Source organism: Haliotis rufescens, unplaced genomic scaffold, assembly GCF_023055435.1.
Source record: "Haliotis rufescens isolate VD_foot unplaced genomic scaffold, xgHalRufe1.0.p SCAF_11, whole genome shotgun sequence".
NCBI classification, from domain to species: domain Eukaryota; kingdom Metazoa; phylum Mollusca; class Gastropoda; order Lepetellida; family Haliotidae; genus Haliotis; species Haliotis rufescens.
In genome coordinates this window covers 43,473,699-43,501,357 of record NW_025963791.1, presented here as the reverse complement: position 1 = coordinate 43,501,357, position 27,659 = coordinate 43,473,699, and the positions used below count along the sequence as shown (strand labels likewise).

Here is a 27,659-nt window from a genome sequence, read left to right as displayed (position 1 = left end):
AACGTTGTTTGATTAATTCATTTCATTCGGCTAATGCATGCTTAATATAAAGAGAAAAACTTAATATATTTGATTCGTTCTTTGTCGTCAGCATAACTACAAAGGCGTTTATCGGTGACATTGCTATTAAATAATCTTTTATATATTTCTTTCGGAGATCATTGTAAAATGGACAGACAAACACAAAATGAATTTCATTTTCTATCTCTAGATTACACAATGGACAAATTCTTTTCATTTTTTCAATGGACAGTTTTCTTCCTTCATTTACAAATACATGTAGGTCTAGCAAACCAAGTCGCTATTTAATTAACTGTTTTCTTAAGTTTTCCGTAGTGAGTACTGATAAATTTATTTCTGGTTGAAGTAAAGTCTTGAAAGTTTTGTAATATTCATAACGTGAACTATGCTCTAAAGTGGAGTGCCATTCTTGGTAGAACATATTTATAGACCGATTCCGAAATTCATTAAGAAACATATTTACATTTCCAACTGACTCACATAGCCATATAAAACCAAAACCATGCGAAAATAAAAGATTTGTTATATGCGATGTCCAAGTATTCTTTCCCATGTTATCTAAATGTAGAAGCATGTTATAAGCTAATTTGGGGAGACGTTGTTCATGCATATGAAGAATTTTAAACCAGTATTTTAAACATCTGATCTGAGAATTAATATATAATGGGTATCTACCACATTCACCATAAACCATGCAATTTGGTGTAGAAGATCCAACACAAAGAAACTTTTTACATGCTAATAAATGAACCTTCTCTAAACAGTCATAACGTTGAAATCCCCATACTTCAGAACCATACAATAAAATTGGTTGTATCTTGGTATCAAGAAGCTTAAAGAAAATATTAGGTAACATCGATCCCACTTTATGAGAAATAGACATTACACTTATTAAAGCTTTCTTTGGGACAAGTCAAGTCAAGGACAAGTCAAGGGCACATTTTTTCTAATTCATTGTGTGTGAGAACCAGATTCCTAAATATGAGTAGTGATCTACTATATTGACTAACTGACCATCGAATGACCATCTCTCTTTCGACGTTATTGGACCACCTTTTCTGAAGATCACAATTTTAGTTTTTCCAAGTTTATTGATAATTTCCATTCTTTGGTGTACGTACTTAAAATATTTAATTGCCTTTGAAGACCAATAACAGTATCTGACACTAGAATGACATCATCTGCGAAAAGTAGCATTAATATTTCTATCCAATCTGGGAACATTTGGATACCATGTTTACTACTGGCAGCTATTTCGTAATATAATTCATCAATGAAAAATGAAAATAAGATCGGACTCAAAATATAGGCCCAAAGGACAATCAAAGAAATCTGTTAAACTATCCCCACAACGAACACATGGTCTCACATTAGAATACATTGATTTTATAATAGTAAACATTTTCCCACGTAAACCAGCTTTTCGTAGACCCACCCATAGCTTAAAGCCATTGACAGAATGAAAAGCCTTTTTAAAATCTACAAATGCTACATACAGTTTATGCTTACGCCGTGACAAGGTTTTTTGAATAAGTGCATAAAGTGTAAATACATGATCTACGGTGGAATAACTTTTTCTGAAGCCAGCTTGAAATTCAGGAATCTTATCACGCAGGGTCGCCCATTTTGAAATTATATTGTTTAATATTGTAGTAAATACTTTTCCTAAAATGCTTATTAATGAAATACGTCTATAGTTATCTGGGTCACTCCTGTCTCCTATTTTATGCAGGGGGATTATTATAGAACATGACCAATTGCTTGGGAAAACTCCATTTTGAAATAGCTTGTTAAAACATTTGCAAAGAAAAGGCATAACTTCAAACTTAGAACACTTCAACATTTCGATTACTACATCATCAGGACCAGCTGCTGTTCCTTCTTGAGGTGATTTATCGCATCTAATATTTCGTTTTCAACAATGGGTGAATCAAACAGAACTTCATCAACATCCGTGTAGCATTCACTAAAATAATTTTGCATATCATCAGTTGCCATAGTGAATATTGCATCATTTGAAAAAACCTTCTTAAAATGACTAAGCCACTGCGACTTTGTTATGTCATCTGTAGCAGAAGATCTATTCTGAAGAGATCGTACTTGTTTCCAGAACGCAGAAGGGTCGTTAATAGACTTTTTCAGTTTGTCTTGTCTATGTCTACGCATATCGAATTTGTATTTCCAACAGCAACTTTTATATTTATTCCTTCTTTCGCAATATTTTTTTTCTGTCAATACTAGTACGGGTTGTTCTAAATCTTCGCAGCGCTTTGCGGGCGTTACGCCTTGCAATTCTACATCCAGTATTAAAAGTTTTAGTTTTATCCATGTTCAGTTTTAATTTTTTTCTTATACAAGCTGCTGAAGTTAGCATAATTTCAACAAAGTCATCAATTGCCTCCTCAATATTGTTATCAAGTTTATCTAGAAGTAACTGTTTAAAATATGTTATACTTTCTTGTAGTTTGCTTAGAAAGTTGTTCGAAAAGTTCGTCATTCCATATTAGTTTCTTCTCAGTGACACCCTCATATTTTAATTTGGTATGTGTTTGATTCATATGAGGGAACTTACAGGTCAATTCCAAAGGTAAATGATCAGATTCTAGACGATGGTGTGTTTCCAAAGGGGCGTAACTCGTCTACAGGAACACTTCCACCCATTGATTCCCGTCACACACAGGAACACCTCCACCCAGCGGTTACCTTCACATACAGGAACACCTCCACCCAGTGATTACCTTCACATACAGGAACACTTCCACCCAGTGATTACCTTCACATACAGAACCAGTTCCACCAAGTGGCAACCTTCACATACAGGAACATTTCCACACAGTGGTTACCTTCACACACAGGAACACTTCCACCCAGCGATTACCTTCACATACAGGAACACTTCCACCCAGTGATAACCTTCACATACAGGAACACTCCCACCCAGGACACTTCCACCCAGTGATTACCTTCACATACAGGAACACTTCCACCCAGTGGTTACCTTCACATACAGGAACATTTCCACCCAGTGATTACCTTCACATACAGGAACACTTCCACCCAGTGATTACCTTCACATACAGGAATACTTCCACCCTGTGATTACCTTCACATACAGGAATACTTCCACCCAGTGATTACCTTCACATACAGGGACACTTCCACCCAGTGATTACCTTCACATACAGGAACACTTCCATCCAGTGATTACCTTCACATACAGGAATACTTCCACCCTGTGATTACCTTCACATACAGGAACACTTCCACCCAGTGATTACCTTCACATACAGGGACACTTCCACCCAGTGATTACCTTCACATACAGGAACACTTCCACCCAGTGATTACCTTCACATACAGGAACACCTCCACCCAGTGATTACCTTCACATACAGGGACACTTCCACCCAGTGATTACCTTCACATACAGGAACACTTCCACTCAGTGATTACCTTCACATACAGGAACACTTCCACTCAGTGATTACCTTCACATACAGGAACACTTCCACTCCAAGATGCCGACCTGGTGGCGGCTGAGTAGACACAGGTACGGTTGTCAGCAGGAACAGGTGTGAATCCAGGTCTTGTGCACCTGTAAGCCAGAACCTTCCCCTGCTCGTAGCTGTCAAATATCTGCTCCGATCCCCTGGGGGTGCCTGGATCCGGGCACTTCGCAGCTGTTGAATCAAATAAGACAGTCAGATGTGTTGTGCCTAGCTACATGTAGGAACTATTAGATCTCGGGGGACATGTCAAGCACATGCGTATTCCACTAATGAACAGTCTCGAACACATATACAATTCAGTAAGAATGTAATAAATTCCACGACTTTAACACTTGAACAGATTTATTTGTATCCCAAGAAGTTTTCTTTTTTCATAAAGAGCTAAAATGAAAACGCCGACACGGAGAAACAAATCAGTCTGAATTCCATAGGTATATTTTCGTATGACTATTTTTCAGTTACTGCACTACCAGATATAATCAACGCATCAGTGGGGAGAACTTACCTTTGCAGGTGAGATTACCAAACCCCCACCGACCATTCTGCAAACACCTCACAGTGTTGTTATTGTCAGTCGATATTCCTGATGCTGTCGCCCCTGTACTGCAACTGAACTCAAAGGATATCCCGAACGTTGATCCTATCGTAGCAAGGTCTGGTTTCTGAAATCCAGCGATGTCGTCCACAGGTCCACAGTCAACAACTGAAACATGAATAAACATGCATTCATGTATATTGTTACCTTTACTTACGAGAAAACTATCCTCTTGACTTGATCAGGGCCGACTGTTGTTAACTCAAACTCCACTCACCACAAGGAGGGCAAGATATTCAGTGATTTGCGACGACATGAGGTCATTGCCATTAATTCACTGTTATTTCCGAACACCTGGTGTCATCACCATCACTTCACGATCATTCGCGTGAGCAGGTTCTCTATTTTTTCTATGTTCTCTATAAGTGCATCATAATATGCTCCGCTCATTGCATGGCCTTCTGCAAGATGGTCCATCATGAAGGGTGTCAAAACTTTCCACTGCTTTGATTGTTGATGGTGGTGACCCCAGGTTTCATCCAGAGTCACAAATCGTTGCAAGAACCTACCTGGATCATCTTCAAAGAGAGATAGATTATCACGGAACATGTTGTGCCTGTTGCGTTTTTGATGAGATGTCAGAAGCTTTGGAACTCAACGAGCTGATTCTTGCTTCTGTGTCAAAGTGTATGTGATAATGGAATATACTTTATCCTGGGAATGCCTCTTGAACTGACAATATGACGAGTCATTCACCGGTCGGTCATCACAACATTGTTCCTCAACTTTGTCCAATTGCCAAAGGTCACTGACAACCGCCTATGTTACAGGGCTGTCACAGCGAAAAAAATATGCTATACTCCATCTCACTTAAACAGTTTTGGAAATCATTTTGTTAGGCATATGTTTTCGTCTCACGGTCATACTATATCTCACCTGGGCAGATGGGTGAGTCGCCTTGTAAGGTATAATTCTTCGTCTTGCTGTCATAAGCACAGTAGAGGGTCTTGTTGAAGGTGGAGTCACCCTCCTTCCTACACTCTACAACCACCTTCTCCTTGAACGCCACTGCAGTATCCGGATGAATGCGAACAACCCTCTGCTTCTGGACGTCAGTTCCCTGTCTTGTCTGTCCTGGACAAGTGGCAGCTGTGATGATGAGAGCAGACAGAGATATACAGTATCACATTGCTGATGTGAGGGTATTGTGTATGTCTGTCTACCAAAATTGTTTTCAGATAATATATTTAGTTTTTTGGAAAAAGAAGAGGCAATGATGAGTGATAATAATGTTGTCATTGACTGACATTTCTAATGCTGCTGACTGTATGAAATCTATTGTCCCGGATCCCAGCCATGGTTTGATCAAGGATTGTGAATTATTATGTTTGCTAAGAACGTGAAAGACTTCTTATTTTAAACTCTTTAGAAAATATAGAAGTGATATTTTTTACAGTATTGTCTATCAACAAGAAATCGTTTTACATGTACTGTAAGAGAAAAGAGGCGCGTGTATATGAATATGATGGCTGATCCATATAATAGTAGGTCGTTTATACTGTGAAGAGATTTAGGGGTACACCAGCTGTTATCAAATCTAACAGAACATTACAGGAATGGAAGATCTTTTTCCAAAGTATATATATTTCCCACTATAAATCTGATTATATTGATACTTTCGGATATAGTACTCATACTATTGACTCATTTTCTGCAGGAATTTTGGATTTCAAGATAAAATAAGAATAGTTTGAATTCAGTTCTTGAAACATTCAGGAAATGTTCTGTTGCCTTTTCTCACATTAATATTCAACAGGTTGTTCGATTGTGGTGGTTTCCCTACGTCTTTATCTCTTGATTTGATTGTCACATTACATAGAAAGAGAGATTTACAAATAATAATGGAGACATATACTTAAGCAGACTTAATATATCGGTCTTGAATACAAGATTAAACCTTTGGTGTGGTGTTTTCGGAAATGTTTCACTCATAGTTTTCGCCATAGTTATGCTACCGAGGATAATGTATTTATTTTTTCAGTCTGTAATAAACCGCCTTTTGGGGTAGAAAGAGGGTAACGTTTCTGATTTTTTTTATTTATCTGATGTATTCGATATGGTTAATAGGTCTAAATTATGGTTCGTCATAGAACAGAGAGGAGTCTCCCCAAAAATGTTACAGGGTCTTAAGGCTATTTATGAATTTATGTTTGTCTGTTCGTCAGGGATGTGTATTAAGTCCCTTTAGGTTTTCAATATTTTCAAATATATTCAGTTGCATCCTGATTTATCTCATCTTTTTCTTTTGTTCTTTGTCGATGATATGTGTTTTTATTTTTGATGCTGTAACACGTCTTCAAAGACGCATTACAGGAACACTGCAATAAATATAATCTTAGTGTTAATCTAGATAAAAGTAAGATTGTTGTTTTCAAAAATGTATGTGTCCTTCCTCATGGGAGATGTGGTATTTTAGGAAAATTCCTATTGAATGTGTTAACTGGTATAGATATTTATAACCTTCACTAGAATAACAACTTTAACAGTGCTATTTTCCAACCAAAACATCGTGATTTAGTATTTTAAGAAGTTTATGAAACTTTACACCTTTGCCACATGCTGTTTTCTTCAAGGTTTTTTATAACAAAGTCCGTCCACTAATATTGCAACGTGCTGAGGCACGGGCATTGGTTTCAAATATAATTCAAAACTAGAAATTGTTAATATGGTTGCAGCAAGTCCTTTCTTTGTATTAAAATGTCCACTTCTAACCATCTTTGTCGTGGCGAATGTCGAAGATACGCAGTATACATTTATTCTTATAAACGTAGTATCAAATATCGGTGTACCGTTAACTAGTAACAGGAATATTTTAATTAGTGATATGCACTCATAGTTTTAGAACGTTCGTTCTACGTTTGTCTGTTGCAACAGAGACATTGGTTTTGTGGGTTTTTGTAGCATTGCATCAGATATCAGGTCGAATCTCAGCCATCCATAGTGTACGTTTATCAATTACATCGTGCAGAGCCTTTTTTAATATGTATTGAATGTAAATTATGCTGTATTTTGTGTTTATTCAGAATGTGAAAATTGTAGTGTAATGTAGTATCCGAAACAATGTGTAAATTTTATGATGAGCCTGTAAAATTCCCACGATGTTTGCTGTTTGATTTGGATGATTGTACACAAAGTTATAGTCTATCACACGGTGATAAAAGAACACTCGTACATGTGTGTTTTGCATGAGGAGTAATTGTTTTTTTGTTTTCTTGCCGAAGGCTTTTACCAAATACATCCATGCAGATTTTCCTGTACAGACACACTGACGTGCACAAAGGTAATAAAGTTTGAACATGGAATCTCATTTTTGTCCAATATTTGGACTGTGCCTTTCTGTGTTGGATTGATAAACTGCTAGAACCTAGAAGACGTTCACGTTCATTTTATGTATGGAGGAATTACGTTTGTCCCAAAAATGTTATAATATGATGCTGTTGGACATAACCCAAGGTAAAATTAATTGGGTTTCAAAACTTACAAAAATGTCCCTTGGGGTAGGTTTTGGTGAAATTTTGGATAATCAGCAGCGACAGCCTATTGGTTGTTTTATAACAGAGTTGAAGCCACGATTAAAATGAATAGATGAAGTAGACTGACAAGCTTCACTAAAGGGTGGGACAAAAACATTGTCCTAGTCATAGTTTAAATCATCTTTCTATACTGTCTTTATATATTTGATATATAGGCTTCCTAAGGAATACTAAATTCATCCTACGTTAATTATTATGCATTTATGTCTGCTGATAACATTGATATTGTTAGACATTTGGCAATATTTATATTCTATGCAATACAAGTAAGATACAAAAGTGTTCACATGTCAAACACCAACTGTTAGTTTCTGCATTGTAACTGATGTTGTATGGGCCTGTGGCCGACATCCATGATGAATAAAGATGCTGATGATATTGATGATCACGATGATGAGCTGTAAGGATGAGAGCTGACTGACATATACTACAGTCAAGTCTCGTTAATACGACCATCAGATTTATCCGGCACTAATGATTGGAACCGATTAAATCAGTGCTATTTTAACCCGTTAATCCGACAGTCTCCCACCCCGACTCCGACACACCTAATTTGCAATGAATTAACGAAATCGTTAATCCGACACAGTGATACGCGTACTCCGTGGTCATCTGCCCGCGAGTACACAGTCCGGCTTTTAATGCGAGACGAGTCGGCTGGGATAGTACAACGGCTGCAGAGATAAACTTGCCTAACAATAAACAATTAATGTATATCATTACATCAGGCATGTGATAGCTGTAAGGATGAGAGTACACTATTATATACAATATCCCTACATGTGAAAACGACTGACATTATGTTCGGCATAAATTTAAACACTTGTCTTCTACCATAAACAAATATATTTTAGTCTATCATCAGGGTTTCTATGTCAATATGTTACCTGACTATTTTGGTGCAGAGACAGCTATACCAACTACTCACCATTGCAAGTAGGATCAGATCCAGACCAGGTGCCAGTTGCTTGACATGTCCTCTTCTCATTGCCGCCCAAGGAGAAGCCCAGCTTGCAGCTGTACATGATCTCATCCTCGTAGAAGAAGGTCTGCTTCAAAGTGTGTATGACGCCATTGCTGATATCACTTGGACGGGGACATGGGTTCCCTGAAACACGGATGATGTGGACATAAAAATGTGTGTATGACGCCATTGCTGATATCACTTGTACATGTTTTCTTAAATATGTTGATCAGAAGACATTTCGAGGGAATTGATGGAATTAATTTAATCATATTGCTATACATAAAATATTAACATTTTCTTAATTTCACTTTATCAATGACACTGGGTATTAGATCCAACAAACTGAAAAGTAAAAAGTGCTTTATAACGTCAATCAATACTTTTTTGACGTCCGTCAACACCTCACAACATCCGTCAATACGTTATAACGTCCAGCAATACTATATAACATCCGGAAATACTTTGTAACGTCCAGCAATACTATATAACATCCGGAAATTCCTTGGTAACCGTCCAACAGTACTTTATAACGACCAGAAACTTCATAACATCCAACAATACTTTATAACGTCAAGCAATACTGTATACTGTCCAGCAATACCTTATAACCTTCCACCAATACTTTCGTTAACACAGGACACCATTGCCGATAACTATTGAGGTTTTAACTCGCTATCGATGCATGACCATCAGATGCATTAATAAATCGTGTGAATCTTCCATTGCTCCCATATTGTGATTCTTCCAATCACGATCGAGCATTGCATGGACAGCCAGAGAAGCTACTTACGGACACAGGAGTGGCCAACACGGTACACGTCTTGTCGCCTGAGGCCTGTCTCGCCCTCCACGATGTACACCAAGTTGGTTCCATTTTCAAACAGTTTGAATCCGGGGTTGCAGGTACAGGTGTAGGAGCCGGCGGCGTTCTGGCAGTCGTGCTGGCAGCCGCCATTACCGTCACTGCACTCGTTGATATCTGACGAGGACGGGGAGCAGACACTGTCACATGTGTTATTAAAGGCCAGTACCTAACTACTTATGACTAATACCATATGGGCAAAATGCATGATATTCATCATCTTACAGTGACACGCTAAAACATATACATGATAATAATGCAACATAGTGTCAGTGTTGACGTTGCTAATAGTACTTAACGACTTGGACAAGGTGTACATAGTGTAGCAGGCCACGCAGTCCAGTCTTGGACTCCTAGGCTCGTACTGGTATTGTTGTAGTAGTCCAAGGACGTTGAATCTGTAGGACTTTGGACACTAGGATACATACCCACACACGCAGCATGTATTCACTGTCGGTGACAATAACACATTCGGTCAAGGAAATGGAAAAATGAAGACATGTTGGTTTCACATATAAGCAGCAAATGCTTGAAATGAAACACGGTTGAAATGTTTGAGACTCACATTTACACATGTCCACTAAATAGCAATGTTTTCAAAAACCTTCAATGGTAACGAAGTAACTAAATTATGTACATTCCTAAATGTGCACGAACCTTCACATAGTATTCTGTCTCCAGGCCTGTAGCCCTGCCTGCACACACACCTGTAGGAGCCGACAGTGTTCTCACACCTCTGGGAGGAGGCATCACAAGGAGACGTAGTACACTCATCAGCATCTGAAGTGAACAGGTCACAAATGGAATTATGCTGTTTCGAAAAAGGCAATGAACATTAATATCCCCTTTGAACAAAAAATGTCATCCCGTGAAAGACATGTATAGAAATATTAGAGACGAAAATGTTATGTTTCCGCACATGTGTGTATATATATACATTTTCACTGCGTTCTTGTTCCAGAATTCCTGGTGTCTTTTGCGAATACCTGGTCTCATCACTATTTGCTGGGGACTCATACACAATTACTTAATGACATAATCGGAATTGTACAATGGACTCGGGGTCAGCAGGTTTTCTGCAAGGCGTAGGAACATACATATACCTTAAGTTGATGGATTGCAGAAGAGATGTAGAGTTTGTATGTATGAATGCTTTGTTGTGCTGAATTGACGTTGTGTCTGCTAGTTTTGACACAATGGGATGATTCGGAGAAATCTTTGTCCGAAGGTACTGACATACGTATACTCTGGTGAGGAATGTGTGATGCCCTTGACAAATCAGCAAGGCATAGAGTCTTCTTGGTATAGCTGAGAACTGACAAAACATTTTTTCCAACATTTTCTTTCTGTTTATTTAGGATTAAATAAGTTTTTACGCATGTCTAGAATCGGGTCGGTTTCCCTGATGGCCAGCTTCTGCACGATACAATATAAATGATGTGCAGAAAGAGTTCACGATAAAAAATAACTGATGTCTCTGTGCAAGGTCTGCTTGTCACATTTTATAGGAGCTCTGTAATCAGGAAGGGTTGTGTCCCTTAGCAATGCAAGACACCTGTGAACGAACATATGTTTCTGGATTCGTCATCACAGGTCTGTTCTTTTTACCAAAGTGGTAAACGTTCAAGAGCTTCATCACGCCCTCCCCACTCCCTGTCCTCCCTCTTTCCCCCTCCTCAACACACTCATCATCTGACACGTTGTAATATAACTGACGTAGTGTTCCAATGACATTAAACTCGCTCACCTAATTAGGAAAAAGACGCTTTGTGAAAGAACATGTAGAATTGCAGAATGTAATATGTTTGAACATTTAGACGACATGGGCATCACATGGGCATCACATCCCGGCTTTGTATGGTTAAACCAAACAGTTGGTGATGTCAAACAATTTCGTGAACAATCTATAAATATGTTTTATCAGGAATGGCATTCTACTTTAGAAACCAGTTCAACGTATGACTTGTATAGAACCTTTAAGATTCTTATTCAACCAGAAAAATACTTATCTACATTAACATCAAGAACCGTTCGAAGTACATTTATTCAATTTAGGCACCGTGACGGATTGTTATATCTTATGATCAAATAAGGAAGAAAAATTTCCACTGAAAAGTCGAAGAGGCTGTGCCCATTATGTCATTTAGCTATTGAAAATGAAATTAATTTTACTTTTGTATGTCCTTATTGTTGTGATCTAAGAAGAAAGTTTATACCAGAACGCTATCTGCTTTTATTTCTCTTCTTTCTTCGAAAGATGATGCTGTCATATTAAAACTGGCTATATATGTTAAAAATGCAATTTCCCTCAGAAACAAATTGTTAAACATGAGTATGTATCCAAATGTGTAAAACTACTTATTTGTAACTCTTTTGTATGTGGAACGGAGGCCGCACATGCAATAACTACCTTTGTTGACAGATACGGGTTGTAAGTGTTGATATATAGTGTGATTCCGTAACTGTCCGAGGAATGAGGAGTAATAATGTGGGTAGGTATTCTTAACTTCTGACCAAGCATTTGTGGGAACAAAAACATCGTACGGAGTATATATATATCTTTCTAATAGGATGTAATAAATATATGTTTGTGCTTCAGACAGTATGTGTTCGATCATTGGTCCCTTGATTTTGATTCAGTGGTTTTTATATTTGCGTTGCATCTTGTTTCAGTACGTTCAAATATGTGTGCCTGTCTGCTTGTTGGAATATTCGCTTTCCCGTGTAACTTAATATGGATGAACACAGATGTTATTTTTGTTTTCATCAGAACCACTGTCACAAGATAACGGTATCCTCCATACACACCCACACACGTGACGTCATCAAACGCGCCGTTTGCGTTACAGGTAAGGAGGGCGGTGGTTGTGTTTGTCGTGGAGGCCCAGTAGCCAGTGGAACACGTCAAGGTCACATTGTCGTCGAAATCAGCTGGCTGTTCCACTTTCAGTGATCCCATTGTAACTTGTGGAAGAGGACATTTTATCCCTGAAAAACAGATATAAGATATACCTTGATTTACATCAATAATCAGATTGTGACAACGTGTGGCATGTCTAAATGTATTGGAAATGACCAATATTCGGTGATTAGCGTTATATGGCATTGTATTGTTAAACAATGATTGCAACTGTATTACCTTGTTCCTGTTGAGATTCGCTAGAAGCCAACTGCATTGTATCTGGACAATGATTAGTTGTCAGGAATGTAGTACTGTTTATTATAAACAGTGGTGAAGAAGTTTTAGATGATATTGTGATGTGCCTCTCGTATCGCTCATATTACATTTCACCAAGAACAACTTTCGTGTGAAGGTCATTTTTCGCCCTAGATTCCCTGCCTTGACCTTTCTCGGAAGCTTAACCTCTCTTCTTTACTCCGTGGTTTGTTTTTACTGATCACGTACATCAAAACAGCTGTATTGATAATGTGGTTCTGATTTAGTTGGTTCCATTTGATTTGGCATCATTGCGCAGTTGATAAACTCGCACCTGTTGACACGTGACAATGCTTGGTGTTTATATGCTGAAGCTATTGTTTTGGCTTCACCAGTGATCACTATCCCACTACCCTTAAATACTTACAAACTGGTCTATGGGTATTATCAAAGATAACAAAGGTGGCAGTAGAGACTGTGGTAAATGTATTGTAGTAAGTATCAATCGCAACAAATGGTTGAAGTGCTTATAAAATTACGTGTGCTCTCTACGTAACGAGTTTAGAGTTTAGAGTCACCACTCTTGTATACATGGATATGGCAGCCTTAATCATTTGAGAAGTTTCAGGATGAGATTGTTTCTAGAAGGCTGGCTGTACCCATACAAGTGTAAGAAGAGGGCGATTCGAAGGATCTTATCTTCTCTTCTTGCCAAGTTCGGAATAGATACGTCTTTGAAAACTCTAAGTTCCTGCCAGTTCCCAACACTATACCGGACTCAAGGCTGTTTCAAAACATCCACGGAGACAAAAGTCGTGAGTGCACTTACATTGTTAATATGAGGTCTTGTTACTTACTGTTGCTACCACTTATTGTAACCATTGTGTTGTTGCCTTTTAGATTCGAAACTCAATTTCAAAATAGTTTCAATTTTATATATATATATATATATATATATTATTCATTGAACCTCTGTAGTCGTTTACTAATGTCACTATTCAGTTTTTCTCAATTTGGAAATCCCTTGGGAACACGTACTTGCATAAGATATGGGGAGATATTCATACTGCAGCTTCAGATGGTGTTAAAATGTCATTATCTATACACACCAGCGGTAAATACTGACACGGCTTGACGTGAAAGTTCCAGTATTTGTCTGTCGACATAGTCAATAGTACGTTCCCATGTAGGGACGCTTCCGATATGCTTACTTTCATAAGTGGAGGCAGTATTGATATACACTTACTTACTCTCACAAGTGGGGGCGGTATTGATGTACTCTGTACTTACTCTCACAAGTGGGGGCGGTATTGCTATACTCCATACTTAATGTCACAAGTGGTGGCGGTATAGATATATACTCTGTACTTACTCACACAAGTGGGGGTAGTATTGATATACTCTGTACTTACTCTCACAAGTGGGGGCGGTATTGGTCCACGTGTTGGTGGTGTTGCAGAGTCTGCGGGATGATCCTTTAATCTCAAAGCCGGCCCTGCACGTGTATTCCACGATTGCCCCGTAGGAGGTTGCTTCTGTGCTGGTGATGATGTTGGACGTAGCATCCGTCACAGGAGGAGCTGGACCACACTTGGCGGCTGAGGGGGAACACAGGATCATTTGTATTGTAGTGAGTGGCGTCAATAGGTTAAGGTGTAGCAACCGGGCTTGAACATGCTGCATCAGTTATGTATTATGAAATTATATATGTCAATGTTGTGTACACTATTGTAACGATACTACCCTGTCAACCTGTAGAATTGAAGTAGGTACCATTTCAATGAATGTGTCAATGAATGGTATTCGTATAGATGCCAATATTTACAACCAAATGTCACCTAACTGTAGAAGGATGTGCAAAGATGTGTCAAACAAAGATTTGTTGTTATTAGTCAAACATTATGTATCATTTCGACAGATACGTACATTCACACGTGGGTAGCGTCATCCACTTTCCGGATGTACTGCACGTCACTTCCGGTGTCCCATTCATCGTGAAGCCATTGTAGCATTCATAGACAGCTGTACTGTTATAAATAACGTCGCCACTGTAGTTCTTCACGAACCCAAACTCAATGGCATCCGGGGCTTCACAGTATACCACTGCAATAGACCCAGTCAACAAACATTAGGGGGGGAGGGGGGGGGGGGGAGATATCTTGCAGACGTCAAGACATGCTGACGCGAATGAGACAATTTACCAATTCATCAAAAGTGTTATTGATGCGACACACCAATCAGATACATTGGTAACAAAATGTGCAATGGAGGTCTCCAAGCAGGAACTACGTTTTGTAAACTTCTACTACATACAGAAAGAGGGTTGCAAACAATTTTGCATGTAATTGTAAATGGGGCGATGTAGTCAAGTATCGTATTCCAGTTCAGTTTCGAAAGTAAATTCAGTAAATTAAATACATCTCTAACTTCGACAGGGTTAAGGCTGACACTACAGGACATCTAATTCTTGCAAATTTCCGTTTGGTGAATAGCATACATTAGGAACGGCATGGAACTGCCTACGCTGCTTGGTTTGTTTTGGTATTTTTTTGTTTAACAACTCACTCAGCAATATTCCAGCTATATGACGCAGTGTGTAAATAATCGAGTCTGGACCAGACAATCAAGAAATTTACGTCATGAGCATCGAACCATGCAATTTGGATGCGATGACTTGCATGAACCAAGTCAACGAACCTGACCACCCAATCCAATCATTCGCCTATTACGACAATCATGTGTTGCTGAATCCTACTCTGATAGACACCATGTGTCATAGAGATATCTATTCTGACAGATATAATGTGTGATACGGCTGCCTTCCCCGATAGGTAATGTCTCATAGAGCTACCAACTCTGACAGGTACCATGTGTTATAGGGTTACCAACTCTGACAGGTACCATGTGTTATAGGGTTACCAACTCTGACAGGTACTATGTGTTATAGGGTTACCAACTCTGACAGGTACCATGTGTTATAGAGCTACCAACTCTGACAGGTACCATGTGTTATAGGGTTACCAACTCTGACAGGTACTATGTGTTATAGGGTTACCAACTCTGACAGGTACTATGTGTTATAGAGCTACCAACTCTGACAGGTACTATGTGTTATAGGGTTACCAACTCTGACAGGTACCATGTGTTATAGAGCTACCAACTCTGACAGGTACTATGTGTTATAGGGTTACCAACTCTGAACAGGTACCATGTGTTATAGAGCTACCAACTCTGACAGGTACTATGTGTTATAGGGTTACCAACTCTGACAGGTACTATGTGTTATAGAGCTACCAACTCTGACAGGTACCATGTGTTATAGGGTTACCAACTCTGACAGGTACCATGTGTTATAGAGCTACCAACTCTGACAGGTACTATGTGTTATAGGGTTACCAACTCTGACAGGTACCATGTGTTATAGGGTTACCAACTCTGACAGGTACTATGTGTTATAGGGTTACCTACACTCACACCACAGTGTTACTTACCCCAACAGTGTTACTTACCCTGACAGGTGGGGTATCTTGGTTTGTCCCATTTTCCTCCTTTCTCACATACGAAAGAAACAGTATCTTTTTGATAATATTCCTCCTGTTGGAACGAGTATCCAGTGATGCAGTTGACAGTCACGGAGCTGAGATAGGATGTAGCGGATGATGTTTTTACCATATTTTCCGAATCAGGGACAGCCAGGCAATCTAGCAAAATACAAATTAAGGGTCAATGATGTTTAAAGAAATCTCCAAAACTTGGTATGTGATTCACACTGTGGGGAATGCATGCACAGTCCTGGGGAACGCAAGGTAGAGATTAAATATATGATTCTTCAGCTGCAGCTACAAAAGCAGATTATTTTATTATTTGTAACTATGAGCATTAATATATTTGCTACAATGTATTTTAGTAGCAGGCAATTCAACATTCTAAAGCATAAATATTGTCTTCAAGAATGTGCGGGACAATTAATTGAAATCGCACCATTTTAGTATCGAATCGATATTCTGTCTAATCTCAAGATCGTTGTGAAAACATCTGAAAATGATCAAGGTGATGATGATAAATAAGTAAATAGAGGTACCTGAATTTGACTGGAGCAAGAGCAACGTATCAATGTATTACTTTCAGGAAAGTAGTTCGTCATTATCTGACCTAGGTCATCACCATGGAGTAGCCAATCACAGACATCTCACACATGTTTCTCACCAGCTCTCCCAAATGTGTTTCTCGCCATCAGGTGTGTAAGAAACGTAATGTTTGTAAATGATGCTCACCTATAGAGAACTCAAACTGGAATCCTCCCTTGTCCTGAATGAGGCTAGACTTGAACCTGATGTAGAGAGTGTTGCCTCCGTTGACGCTGGGAAGAGATGACGTTAGATCCCCTGTGTACCCGCTGCCCGTATGGAGGAATCCAGCCGAGGCGTTGGAACCATTGTATATCTGGCGTATAGTGAGAACTTTCATTATGGTTTTGAAAAAGTACATACGTCCCATCCATGTTCACAAAACATGTATCATTGTGCAGTTATAGTTTTACAATATTTGCTATTTCCAAAGTGAAATCAATTTCAATATAAGAAGGGCGTACCTCGATTAGATCCTTGCCAACGGTCTCCAGAACAAGGTAGAGGAACTTGACCATGAGGTTCCTGTTTGCATCACTCGGGGCCTGAATCTTCCAGGAACAGGTCAGTGAGGTCGGGTACCTCTTCCTGCTGAATCCAGGTGAGGTCACTGTGCCACTAGCTGCTCGTATATCAACGTTGCATCCTGTAGATGAATGACACATAGATTAAGAGTTTACCTCTTGGTTAGAACATGACTGAATCAATTATGTGTCTATTGTACCACTAGCTGCTTGTGTCTCAACCTCGCATATGCAGATGAATGTCACATAGATTTAGAGTTTCCTTCTTGGTTAGAACATGACTGAATCAATGCTGTGTCTATTGTACCACTAGCTGCTCGTATCTCAACGTAGCACCCTGCAGATGAATGTCACATAGATTTAGAGTTTACTTCTTGGTTAGAATCTGAATCAATGCTGTGTCTATTGTGCCACTAGCTGCTCGCGTCTCAACCATGCATCCTGCAGAATACGGATATAGAGTAGATAATAGATTCAATGGTCGTGAATGTAGTATACGCCTACTCTACTCACTGATATGCACACAATGTTTAATGTGACCCTGGACACAACCTACCATTCTTAACCCTTAGTTTGATGCCACTTCCTCCACCAGATGTGTCTTTCCCTTTCAGGATAATCCGTATTTTACTAGCGGTGGAGAAATAGATGGCTGGTGAAGAGAGATCCGCACGCCTGGAGGCCATCAGCAGAGTATCGTCATACCCTTCACCATTGTACACCATCAACATCCAGTCAGGGGCGAGGTCAACTTCCTCCACCTGAACAAAACAATTTATATATATATATCATTTTCAATAATGTCCTTGATTTCCTTCAGACGAACTTGTTCACCAATATCATGCTGAAATAGATATTGTTTATTTTCTTATCCAAAATGATACAACTGTGCTTCATCATTTCCTTTTGAAATAACTTGAGCGTAAACCACCGACGTACACACTGTTTACATATTACGTTGATGATTTTGTTGTGTATGTGATCAACTTTACCATGAGAGTGACAATGGTATTGTCTGAGCTGGACACCAACCACTCCAGTCGGAAGCCGCTGGGCGGGGTGCTGGGGAAGAATGGGGACGTCAAGTCTGTCCACGATGACCCAGCTGTGATAGGGCGGACGTCCGTAGAGAGGGCACTGGTTGCTGCGAACAGAATTCAGAATTCTGGTACAGTTGATCTCGCAAGTATTTCATAAATCATTAGGTAGTGTGAATGCTATACACATTGCTGCACAAATCCTTGACGTATTATCCACACAAGACTTACACGAGGACCAGGTGAGGTCGAAACCAAAGTTTGTAACGGAAGAGTCAGATGTAAGACGCAGCAGCATCATGTTGTTGGTGCTGTAGATGACCTTGTTGTCCAGACTGCCTGTCAGTGTCTCCAACACTCGGGTATCCTGAATCGTGTGGCCTCCAACCCTCACTTCCAGCAAATCCACCTTGTCTTCCAGGCGCACAGAGCGGAACTGAAGGATGAAACACACCAGGATGCAAATCACTCATGCCATGCATCTCCACTTTGCCTGATTACAAAAGGTACCTGGCGATTCTAAGCTGCACACTGCACCAACATGTTCACCATATTTCATAACAAGAGCATTAAAGAACATGCACTGAGTTCACCACCAGCATTGACTACAAACTCTTGCCTACCGTGACACCAATCTGTGTTCCAGGAGGAGAGATGATGGTCCACATGCAGTAAGCGTTGTTGGCGTAGCCACTGAAATAGTTGATGCTGCCACTAGTGCCGGTGTTTGTAAATGTACATTTGGAACCTACAACATAATCGATGAAATGTCACAAAATGTTACCTCATAAGAAACTAACATTTTTTATTGTATAATGTAACAGTGAAAGAAAACTAGTTTATTGTAAGCCTTACAAAGGAAAACCTTACAATGTGTTATATCAGTTATCAGAACATATTGTTCCTAAAGAGTCTGTCACATGACGTGCATAAATTCGAAGATGTGTCCAGGCGTCTAGTGAGTGGCACTGCATCTATGCTAAGTGGATATATGTAACACCTGACGTAGTTGCAGTACATTCTGTTCATGGTGCCTGCAGGTTTCCTGTTGACATGTTTCAAATTTATTATGTCTCTGATGAATAGCGGAAAACACATACTTGCATTGCAGCCCAATCACGACCACATTTGCCTCTGTGTCATTACCACAAGTGTAAATTATGTCTGCTTATTGATGTGTTTATGCTGGTGAAACAGATAATGTTGTGAGACAATGGAAGACGCAGGGAGGGGCGCAACAGGTGGACTCCATGGCCAACTCTTGCTTCACACAACACCCTGCACGATACATCAAAACATACAATCTCTAGGAACGTCAAGGGATTATTTTTTATGTATCTACAGTTAGTGTCACTTACTGCAGTTCATTTCGTCCCTGTTGTTGTCGCAGTCACTGATGCCGTCACACTTCCACTTGTTGTTCAGGCAGCTGCCACGTCCACAATCGAAAGAACCTGCAATTTACACAAAACACCTTAGCCTATATTCCTAGAATGGAGTTTGACCGCTCATTGACCAGACTTGCAGACATGTCTATGGTTATGTGTTGGAAAAGTGTTTTGGATTAGAGGGTATACGTTAATAGAGAGAACAAATGTTGTATTGTTTAAGTACGGAAGGAAACATACCTTCTAAACATGATGGATTCTTGCAAAAGAAAGGAAGACGTCTCTGACATGGGACAACCTTCCAGCGACCGTTCTTCTGTACAGCTGCACAATCTCCTGCCCTGACACTGGCTGGGGGCTCGTTAACCTCCCAGTAGCCCTTACAGGAATCTGAGGTCAGGGGAAACACGTTAACCATGTTTACTTAACCTCCCAATAGCCCTGACAGGGATCTGAGGTCAGGAGAAACACGTTATCCATGTTTACTAAACGTCCCAGTAGCCCGTACAGGAATCTGAGATCAGGAGAAACACGTTACCCATGTTTACTAAACCTCCCCGTAGCCCTGACAGGAATCTGATCTCAGGAGAAACACGTCATCATGTTAACTTCTCAATAGCCCTTAACTACAGTAATCTTGGATCAGGAGAAATTCATTTCCAATTTTTACTTGTTCTAACATATCTGCATTTCTGCTGATGGCAACTTGTACATTTCAATGTTTTAAAGTCGTTCACGCGATTATACCAGCATCACAGATCGTTAATGTGTCAGATCATACTGTAATCTTATGTTTTTTGTTCTCGTATTCGAAGCAGGCTAATCAGAAAGCTATACCAACACACCATTGAAACACAAGACAGGATACTATCTAACACATGGTTTACTTGATCTGTAAAGAACATTGATAAGTGACAATTACACTTGCTGTTGCTTACCATTAATCTTTTCTCCGACCCAAAACATGTCCCAGTCGGCAGCCATATCAACCAAAGCTTTGTTTTCTACCTCATCGTGTATCTCCAAAGGCATTCCCTGTTCTCTGTTATAAAGCACATATGTCAAAACCTCTTGTTCTGTTGTAAAACAAGTATGTCAAAACCTTACTGTTCTCTGTTGAAAACACATGTGTCAACACCTCCCTGTCCTTGATGTTGTTTCGACTGGTCTCGTATAATGTGTTATGCAACTGAGACAATGTGTCTGCAATAATGTTTACAATATATTGCATTTACAGCACAACTACATACATACCGTCACATACACCCCAGGACGACGCTAGAAGCCTGAGATAGGTCAAAGTGTTTTAGGGCAAAGCCTATATAAATATTTCTAAAGTTGAAAACATCCCTCAGTCTACCTTTCACAGAGTTCCTTTGCCTCCTCCCATTCCATCGCCTTTGATACTTTGAGGTAACAGCTGGCTCCATAAAAGGTCCATCCTGCAAGACAGAACATATTAAATAATATTTTTAGACAACGGGTGTTGAATGACATAATGCTTGTGATACAACCATTAAAAACAGTTTTCGCTTTCTGCACTGAAACTCAGACGCCATGTACTGTAACTCCAGCCTCACGTGAACAGCCTGGACAGAATTAGAACTCTTCTCCACTGCTCATGTGGCGGGAGCAGTATTGTTAGTTTTCCATATAGTATACGCACTTGTTGGATATTGGGAAGTAAATATCAATGATATCAACTATCAGTAACTGTTATCATTAATATTACTATTGTCACTATCCAGCCACCAAACAGTTTTATCACAGGAACTGTTACAAATCTATGTTAAATTTAAATGAGTTTTGTCTGTTGTACCAAATGTATCGGCGGATAATCTGGATTCGTCGATGGTGTTTGCGTTTTACAGCATACTTGGCGCAACAACCATGGTAGGTCCATGTTAAAGGTTTAGAGTTCATATCATTCTGTACAAATGTATCCAGATACCTTCCTGATCCCCATTGCTCCTGCTTATCTCGGCAATGATCTTTCTTACATCAGTATGGAAGATTTAAAAAACTGTAGAGGTCAACAGAACCACAGCATTAAAACATTACAATGACAAATCACCGTGTCACTGGGGGGTTTGGGGGGTAAGTTCCAGCTGCAACTGTCTTACATAAAGTTTCTCTGCGTCTCATCCAGGAAGATGCTGGAGTCGGACTAATGACGTCCTGACACTGAGCCGCAACTAGGTACAATGACGTGATAACGACCATATGCACACGCTTGCCCATTAGAGTCGATTTCTTTTCATTGTATTTTACAATACAGAGACAGGAATCACTTCATTCACCCCGGCAGTATGTCACGAGCTTGCAATCAGTTGTCACTGTCACAATAGTTAGGGCGGATGAGGAACTTTCACGGTGCACAGAAGACACAGAAAAGCATGAACTCGAGTTTGAATCCAGGACACGTCTCGGAAATCAGTCATTGTAACACGGAAAGGGAAAGTAACTGGGGTGTTCCATTCGTTTACTCCTTGTATCGGAGGAGGAAATACTGCATGGCAGTTCTGGTCAGAGTGTTCTCATTGAGCAGCCAACCAGATACAACAGCAAAGGGAATAGCACGGACATGCAATCAATGAGATGATTCTCCGGTGTTTAATGGACAGGAATGCACTCTTTAGCACTTCTCGATGCCAACGTGATCTCAGCCTCGGACTGGAATTGGCATTCACAAACAGAAAACCTAAACTATGATTCACGAGCAGGAGGACAGACAGAACATGTATCGAGGCATAAACCATAAAACCTAGTGTTTACACTTCGACAGAAAATTGAATGATTCATACAGTTTGCACATCGGTGGTTCGATTCATACCTCAATGTGCCGTAAATAATACAGTCAGTCTATCCGTAACACTAGAACCTGCTTTTCATATCACCGCCCTGTGTATCTTAGTAACATTGCAAAAATACAACACGATTGCTCCTACGAAGATAACAAAGGAAGTCCTATAACTGCACTGAGTAAGGTATGATTTACAACTAATATAAGTATTTCTGTCAGCCTATGTCAGGTATATCTAGGAAACACAGTATTTTTTTCCAAAGGTTGTCAGTATTTCGACGGGTTGTGTTTTTTGAAATGCGTAAATAGCTGAGTAATTTATTTTTTTCTCGATTTTAATAGGTTAGTGCATCACATATGTGTTAGAGAACGCTTGTGCGCTAGGTGGTTTTGTGGTAAGAAATCAATTCAGAACAACTTACAGGAAAAGTGAGACCGCTGAAACATCCTACATCTGGGGTTAACAGGGTTGACCGGGATGTCCCGCACTGCTGATAATACACCAACCAGCACTATAACTAACCGCTCTCTCCGCGCTATAACCAACCACTCTCTCTGCGCTATAACTAACAACTCTCTCCACGCTTTAACCAACCGCTCTCTCCGCTCTATAACTAACATCTCTCTGCGCTATAACCACCCACTCTCCCCGCGCTAAAGAAACCACTCTCTCCGCGCTAAGCCACCCACTTTCCGCACGATACACAAACCACTCTCTCCGCGCTAAACCACCCACTCTCCCCGCGGTACACAAACCACTCTCTCCACGCTAAACCGCCCACTCTCCCCGCGCTACACAAACCACTCTCTCCGCGCTAAACAACCCACTCTCTCAGTGCCACACAAACCACTCTCTCCGCGCTACGACAACGACTCTGCGCGTGGTTATCCGATGTAGTGGAGATATTTTTTTTTTACTGTTTTAGTATATTGAAAACTTTGCGTCAGTCAGATGAACATGCCATACATGTGTACAAAGTGAGAAATCATTTTCCTACTGTAGCTCGACAATAGTTATTTTTCCACTTTTTCGGCGGTTTCGTAGCCGTATACGTAAACAACAATAGGCTGTGCCTCATGGCATAAGTATACACGCGTCACACGGGTAAGTCGGCCCCTGAAGACCCGGGTAAGTCGGCCCCTGAAGACCCGGGTAAGACGGCCCGTCACACGGGTAAGTCGGCCCCTGAAGACCCGCGTAAGACGGCCCGTCACACGGGTACGTCGGCCCGTGAAGACCCGGGTGAGAAAAGGTCTTCAGCAATCTCTGCTTGTCACAAGATGCGACGCTGCTTGACATAAGAGGCGACTAACGGGGTCGGATGATCAGGCTCGCTGACATGGTTGATGCATGTCATCGTATCCCAATTACGTGGATCCATGCTCATTATATCATCCACTGGATTGACTGATGCAAGCTCGAATATTTACAGACTGCCGCCATATGCTGGACTATAGGTGAGGGCGACGTCAAACAAACAAAAATACTATGTCGGGGAAGGATTATAATACAACAAATATTGACATTAATTCTTGACATGTTAACAGCGGCACCGTGTATATTGCACACACGCTAAAATGCGCTGTGATACATAGTCTAGGCGTGTCCTCTATTGACAAAGTGTAACCTTCCTTCGCACATATGACGAAGCACTTATTAATCAGCTCAGAAACGAAAACAAATATTGGACCACGATTTTAGATATAACAAAACATGGATCAATAAAACTCCACACATCTGGAGATCATGTAACGTACATTTTTGTAAGTAAATATTGTTTCACGACATCTGCATGCCTTCAATATTCGTTTGTTTAACCGGTCTTGTGAAAGCGTATACCTCAGGTATCTCTGTAATACAACATTGGCCTCGACATAACCATGGAAGATAGTATCCATTGCACTTTTTCAAAACCATTGGATTTGTCATTCAGAGACGGGGCGGTCGGGTAGCCTAGTGTTTAAAGCGTTCGCTCGTCACGCCGAAGGCCCGGGTTCGATTCCCCACATGGTTACAATGTGTGAAGCCCATATCTGGTGTCCCGCGCCGTGATATTGCTGGAATATTGCTAAAAGCGGCGTAAAACCATACTCATTGACACACTCATTCAGAAACACATTTTCTTGCCATTGACATTGTACACAACGGATGTTAAACTCTTTGTTACCAGTTAGTTTAAACAATATTAATTTCAAACCAACAGCAAAAAACACACACAACTGTGAGTGTGATCTGCAGAATACCAGCTACTCACCCGGAGGACAGACAAGCGTGAGATTGCCTAATGTCTTCGTTGTTTGTCCGTGACTCTAAAATAGAAATAAGTAAAACCAAATCAGGATTAAACGTCAATACGAAGTCGCATACGAAGTGGAGTCAGTTGTGGGAAGACAATGCGTCGTTCTTTCACGTCGACATGACACCTTGTGATGAGGATGAGCACACACAGTTACCCTTCCTAGCTCACCAGTCGACCACCCAATCACCAATCCACCTATCACACACCACCCGATGACCCGTTCACCCGCCCAGCAGACCACCCCACCACTGAGCTACCCTACTGCCTGACCACCCGGTTATACAGCCACCCTACTACCCGATCACCATGACACCCGACCACCATGTAACCCGGCCATCTTAATCCCCGACTACCCGACCACCCGACTTCAATGCCAGCTGACCACCCTACAACTCGACAACCCAGCTACCCGAACACACGGCCACCCTACCACCCTACCACCCGACCACCATGCGACCCGACCACCATGTTACCCGGCCATCTTAATCCCCGACTACCCGACCACCCGGTCATCATGCAACTCGACCAACCAACCACCCGACCACAATGCTAGCCGACCACCTGGCCACCCTACTACCCGGGCACCCGACCATCTCGTATCTTCCCGACCACCCGACCACCTAGCCATCCGCCCATCCAGACATCCAGCCACCCGGCCACAGCTTAGCCACCCACCCGACCCACCCGCTAGCGAACCATCAATTCTATATCAATGTATGATGGTTTGTAGTAAATCTAAACGTCGATAAATCATGTCACCTCGACATTAGCAGCCACCCCGCGTTTGCTGTACCAGACATGTCACATCATATGCTTACAATACTTGATGGTCAACAAATAGCTTGATAAATCCCACCCCTTAATAAACTGATCTTCATAAAAAAAACACCAATACTTCATTCATTGGAGATCGGAAAAAACGTCATTAAGCAAACACATAGAGCCGATCTACAATGATTGTACTAACCGTAGCGATAATTGACATCCCCACGGTGATAAGAAGACGTATATGACCGTCCATGGTGGTGACGAGAGTGAACCTGCGGGAGACCAGACCGTCGAGGTGACAGCAGGGGCAGTCTGATTTCAGTCACGCCCGTGTCATAAACGCCGGATTGAGGGTGTTCTCCCTGAAGAGCACACAGCCTCAAGGGGAACCGAAATATAATCTGCTGACTCAAAAATGAATATGACCGACTTATGGCAAGACCACATGAGCATGAAGTATAGTAGGGTACAACAGGTCACGGCAGTGTAGAATACCTCTCACTGTGAATTCCCACTCTACCTACAGCCAACTGAAGAATAGTTGCTATAGTTACTATAGATGGTTATTCTAGAATATTTAAATTTGCTAGTGATACAGTGGTATTTGATTGACTGGCTAACGAAGCAATTTCATAAGTAGAAAATATACTCAGCCACGCCCAGTAACTCATTACAGTTTCCTGATTGGCTGATACTAGAATGGGCGGGGCGTGTGTTGAATTATTGCGTTGAACAAATGCCACTGATTTCGTAATGTTATCATGCATGATATATATATACGTAATTGATTCAGTGATCAATCTGTGAAGTTGCTAATGTTGGGTTACGCGCAAAAGCACATTTAAGTCAATTCTGAATTCTGATCTTGCTGGCAGGGGGTGGTGTGTTAGTGTATGTTAGTGTGTGTGTAGGGGGTGAAGGTGAGGGTGTGTGTGTGTGTGTGGGGGGGGGGTGGGGGGGGGGCGGGGCTGTACAATAAGCTGTGCAGAGTCGCGTCCCTTGGGCACGCCAGAAACCTAGGAGCGTTGGTTCGAATCCCGGTTCACCCCGATTAAGTTTCTAGGTTTATCAGCACCATACCCATGTCTTTGAGTGAGACTTATAAGGAAGAGGATTTGTTCATTGCTAATCACCTATATCGGCGCAAATCAACTGTTGGCTTCCCTTGTAAATGTTCCACCTCTGTTACCGTATTACATGTGTTGTTACAGATACATGTTTATGTTCTCTGTTTTATAGCATTCATTCACCTGGTGGGGGAGTAAGCATACACTTCGAAACGTTGTGTTCCTCATAATAAAGAAGTTGACATCCGTAAATTCTCCTCCTTACCGTACCGATGGTTGTGGGTTTCGCTAAAGTGATAAACGGGTGAGACCTGAATCACTTTTGGCTTTCCTCCCACATTTAGCTGACACGCCGGGATATAACTAGAATACTGTTCAGTTCAAAGCGGCGTTAAACCACAATCACTCACTTTCTACAACCGTGGTGATGTTCCCACCATACCGTGTTTGCAATGTATAGCTATGTTAACACTAATTTGGATCGGAACGCGTGGGGTGAGGTTTCACGTAATATCCAGAGAACTGATTTGAATTAAGGAAACACTGATAGTTCATTCAAAACGCCTTATATACTCAAATACTTGCTGCATTCCGGAACGAGGAATGTCCCATTACTTATGGGAGAAGCATATTGTAACTAATATATACTCTCCGAGTTGTACAGTATTTATGCTTATGATTAGCGACGGTCGCATACCTACATTATAAATGAATATCCCATTGATTAGGCTCTTGCGAGAGAAATAGATGCCCCCAGATCCCCCTAGTTAACTCAGGCACTGACGTCTCATATTAACGGTATTCAAGTGGGTGGTGCCTTCTCAAGTATTTAGTCTCAGCTACGCCCCTGTTAAAATCATAGGATACAATTATAACATTATCAAGCGTGAATTCGTTAGCAGTCGGGGAGTATTGAATAAATATAGTCTTTTCCCCGTCTTCATATTGTCTTCTTTGAAATCCTCGCATTACGAGCATGCTTAATTGTACCTAAACAAATA

At 40.8% G+C, this 27,659-nt stretch overlaps 1 protein-coding gene across 3 annotated transcripts in view; it reads right to left on the bottom strand.

Moving 5' to 3' along the window:
- Positions 1–25,911, bottom strand: part of LOC124126022 — a 103,749-nt gene extending 77,838 nt beyond the window's left edge. For all 3 annotated transcript variants that reach the window (XM_048392802.1, XM_048392803.1, XM_048392804.1), the window contains exons 1-22: positions 25,791–25,911; positions 24,779–24,833; positions 21,081–21,162; positions 20,659–20,762; positions 19,961–20,110; positions 19,691–19,786; positions 18,956–19,080; positions 18,564–18,768; positions 18,288–18,439; positions 17,852–18,056; positions 17,236–17,417; positions 16,919–17,087; positions 16,154–16,345; positions 14,571–14,747; positions 14,057–14,242; positions 12,296–12,475; positions 10,145–10,267; positions 9,416–9,604; positions 8,587–8,766; positions 5,002–5,214; positions 4,036–4,233; positions 3,510–3,701 (exon numbers count right to left, since the gene is read on the bottom strand). In XM_048392802.1, the coding sequence (XP_048248759.1) occupies positions 3,510–3,701; positions 4,036–4,233; positions 5,002–5,214; positions 8,587–8,766; positions 9,416–9,604; positions 10,145–10,267; positions 12,296–12,475; positions 14,057–14,242; positions 14,571–14,747; positions 16,154–16,345; positions 16,919–17,087; positions 17,236–17,417; positions 17,852–18,056; positions 18,288–18,439; positions 18,564–18,768; positions 18,956–19,080; positions 19,691–19,786; positions 19,961–20,110; positions 20,659–20,762; positions 21,081–21,162; positions 24,779–24,833; positions 25,791–25,844 (3,409 nt within the window). In that variant the 5' untranslated portion in view covers positions 25,845–25,911. The remainder of the gene's footprint in view (positions 1–3,509; positions 3,702–4,035; positions 4,234–5,001; positions 5,215–8,586; positions 8,767–9,415; positions 9,605–10,144; positions 10,268–12,295; positions 12,476–14,056; positions 14,243–14,570; positions 14,748–16,153; positions 16,346–16,918; positions 17,088–17,235; positions 17,418–17,851; positions 18,057–18,287; positions 18,440–18,563; positions 18,769–18,955; positions 19,081–19,690; positions 19,787–19,960; positions 20,111–20,658; positions 20,763–21,080; positions 21,163–24,778; positions 24,834–25,790) is intronic.
- Between the last annotated feature and the right edge of the window lie 1,748 nt (positions 25,912–27,659).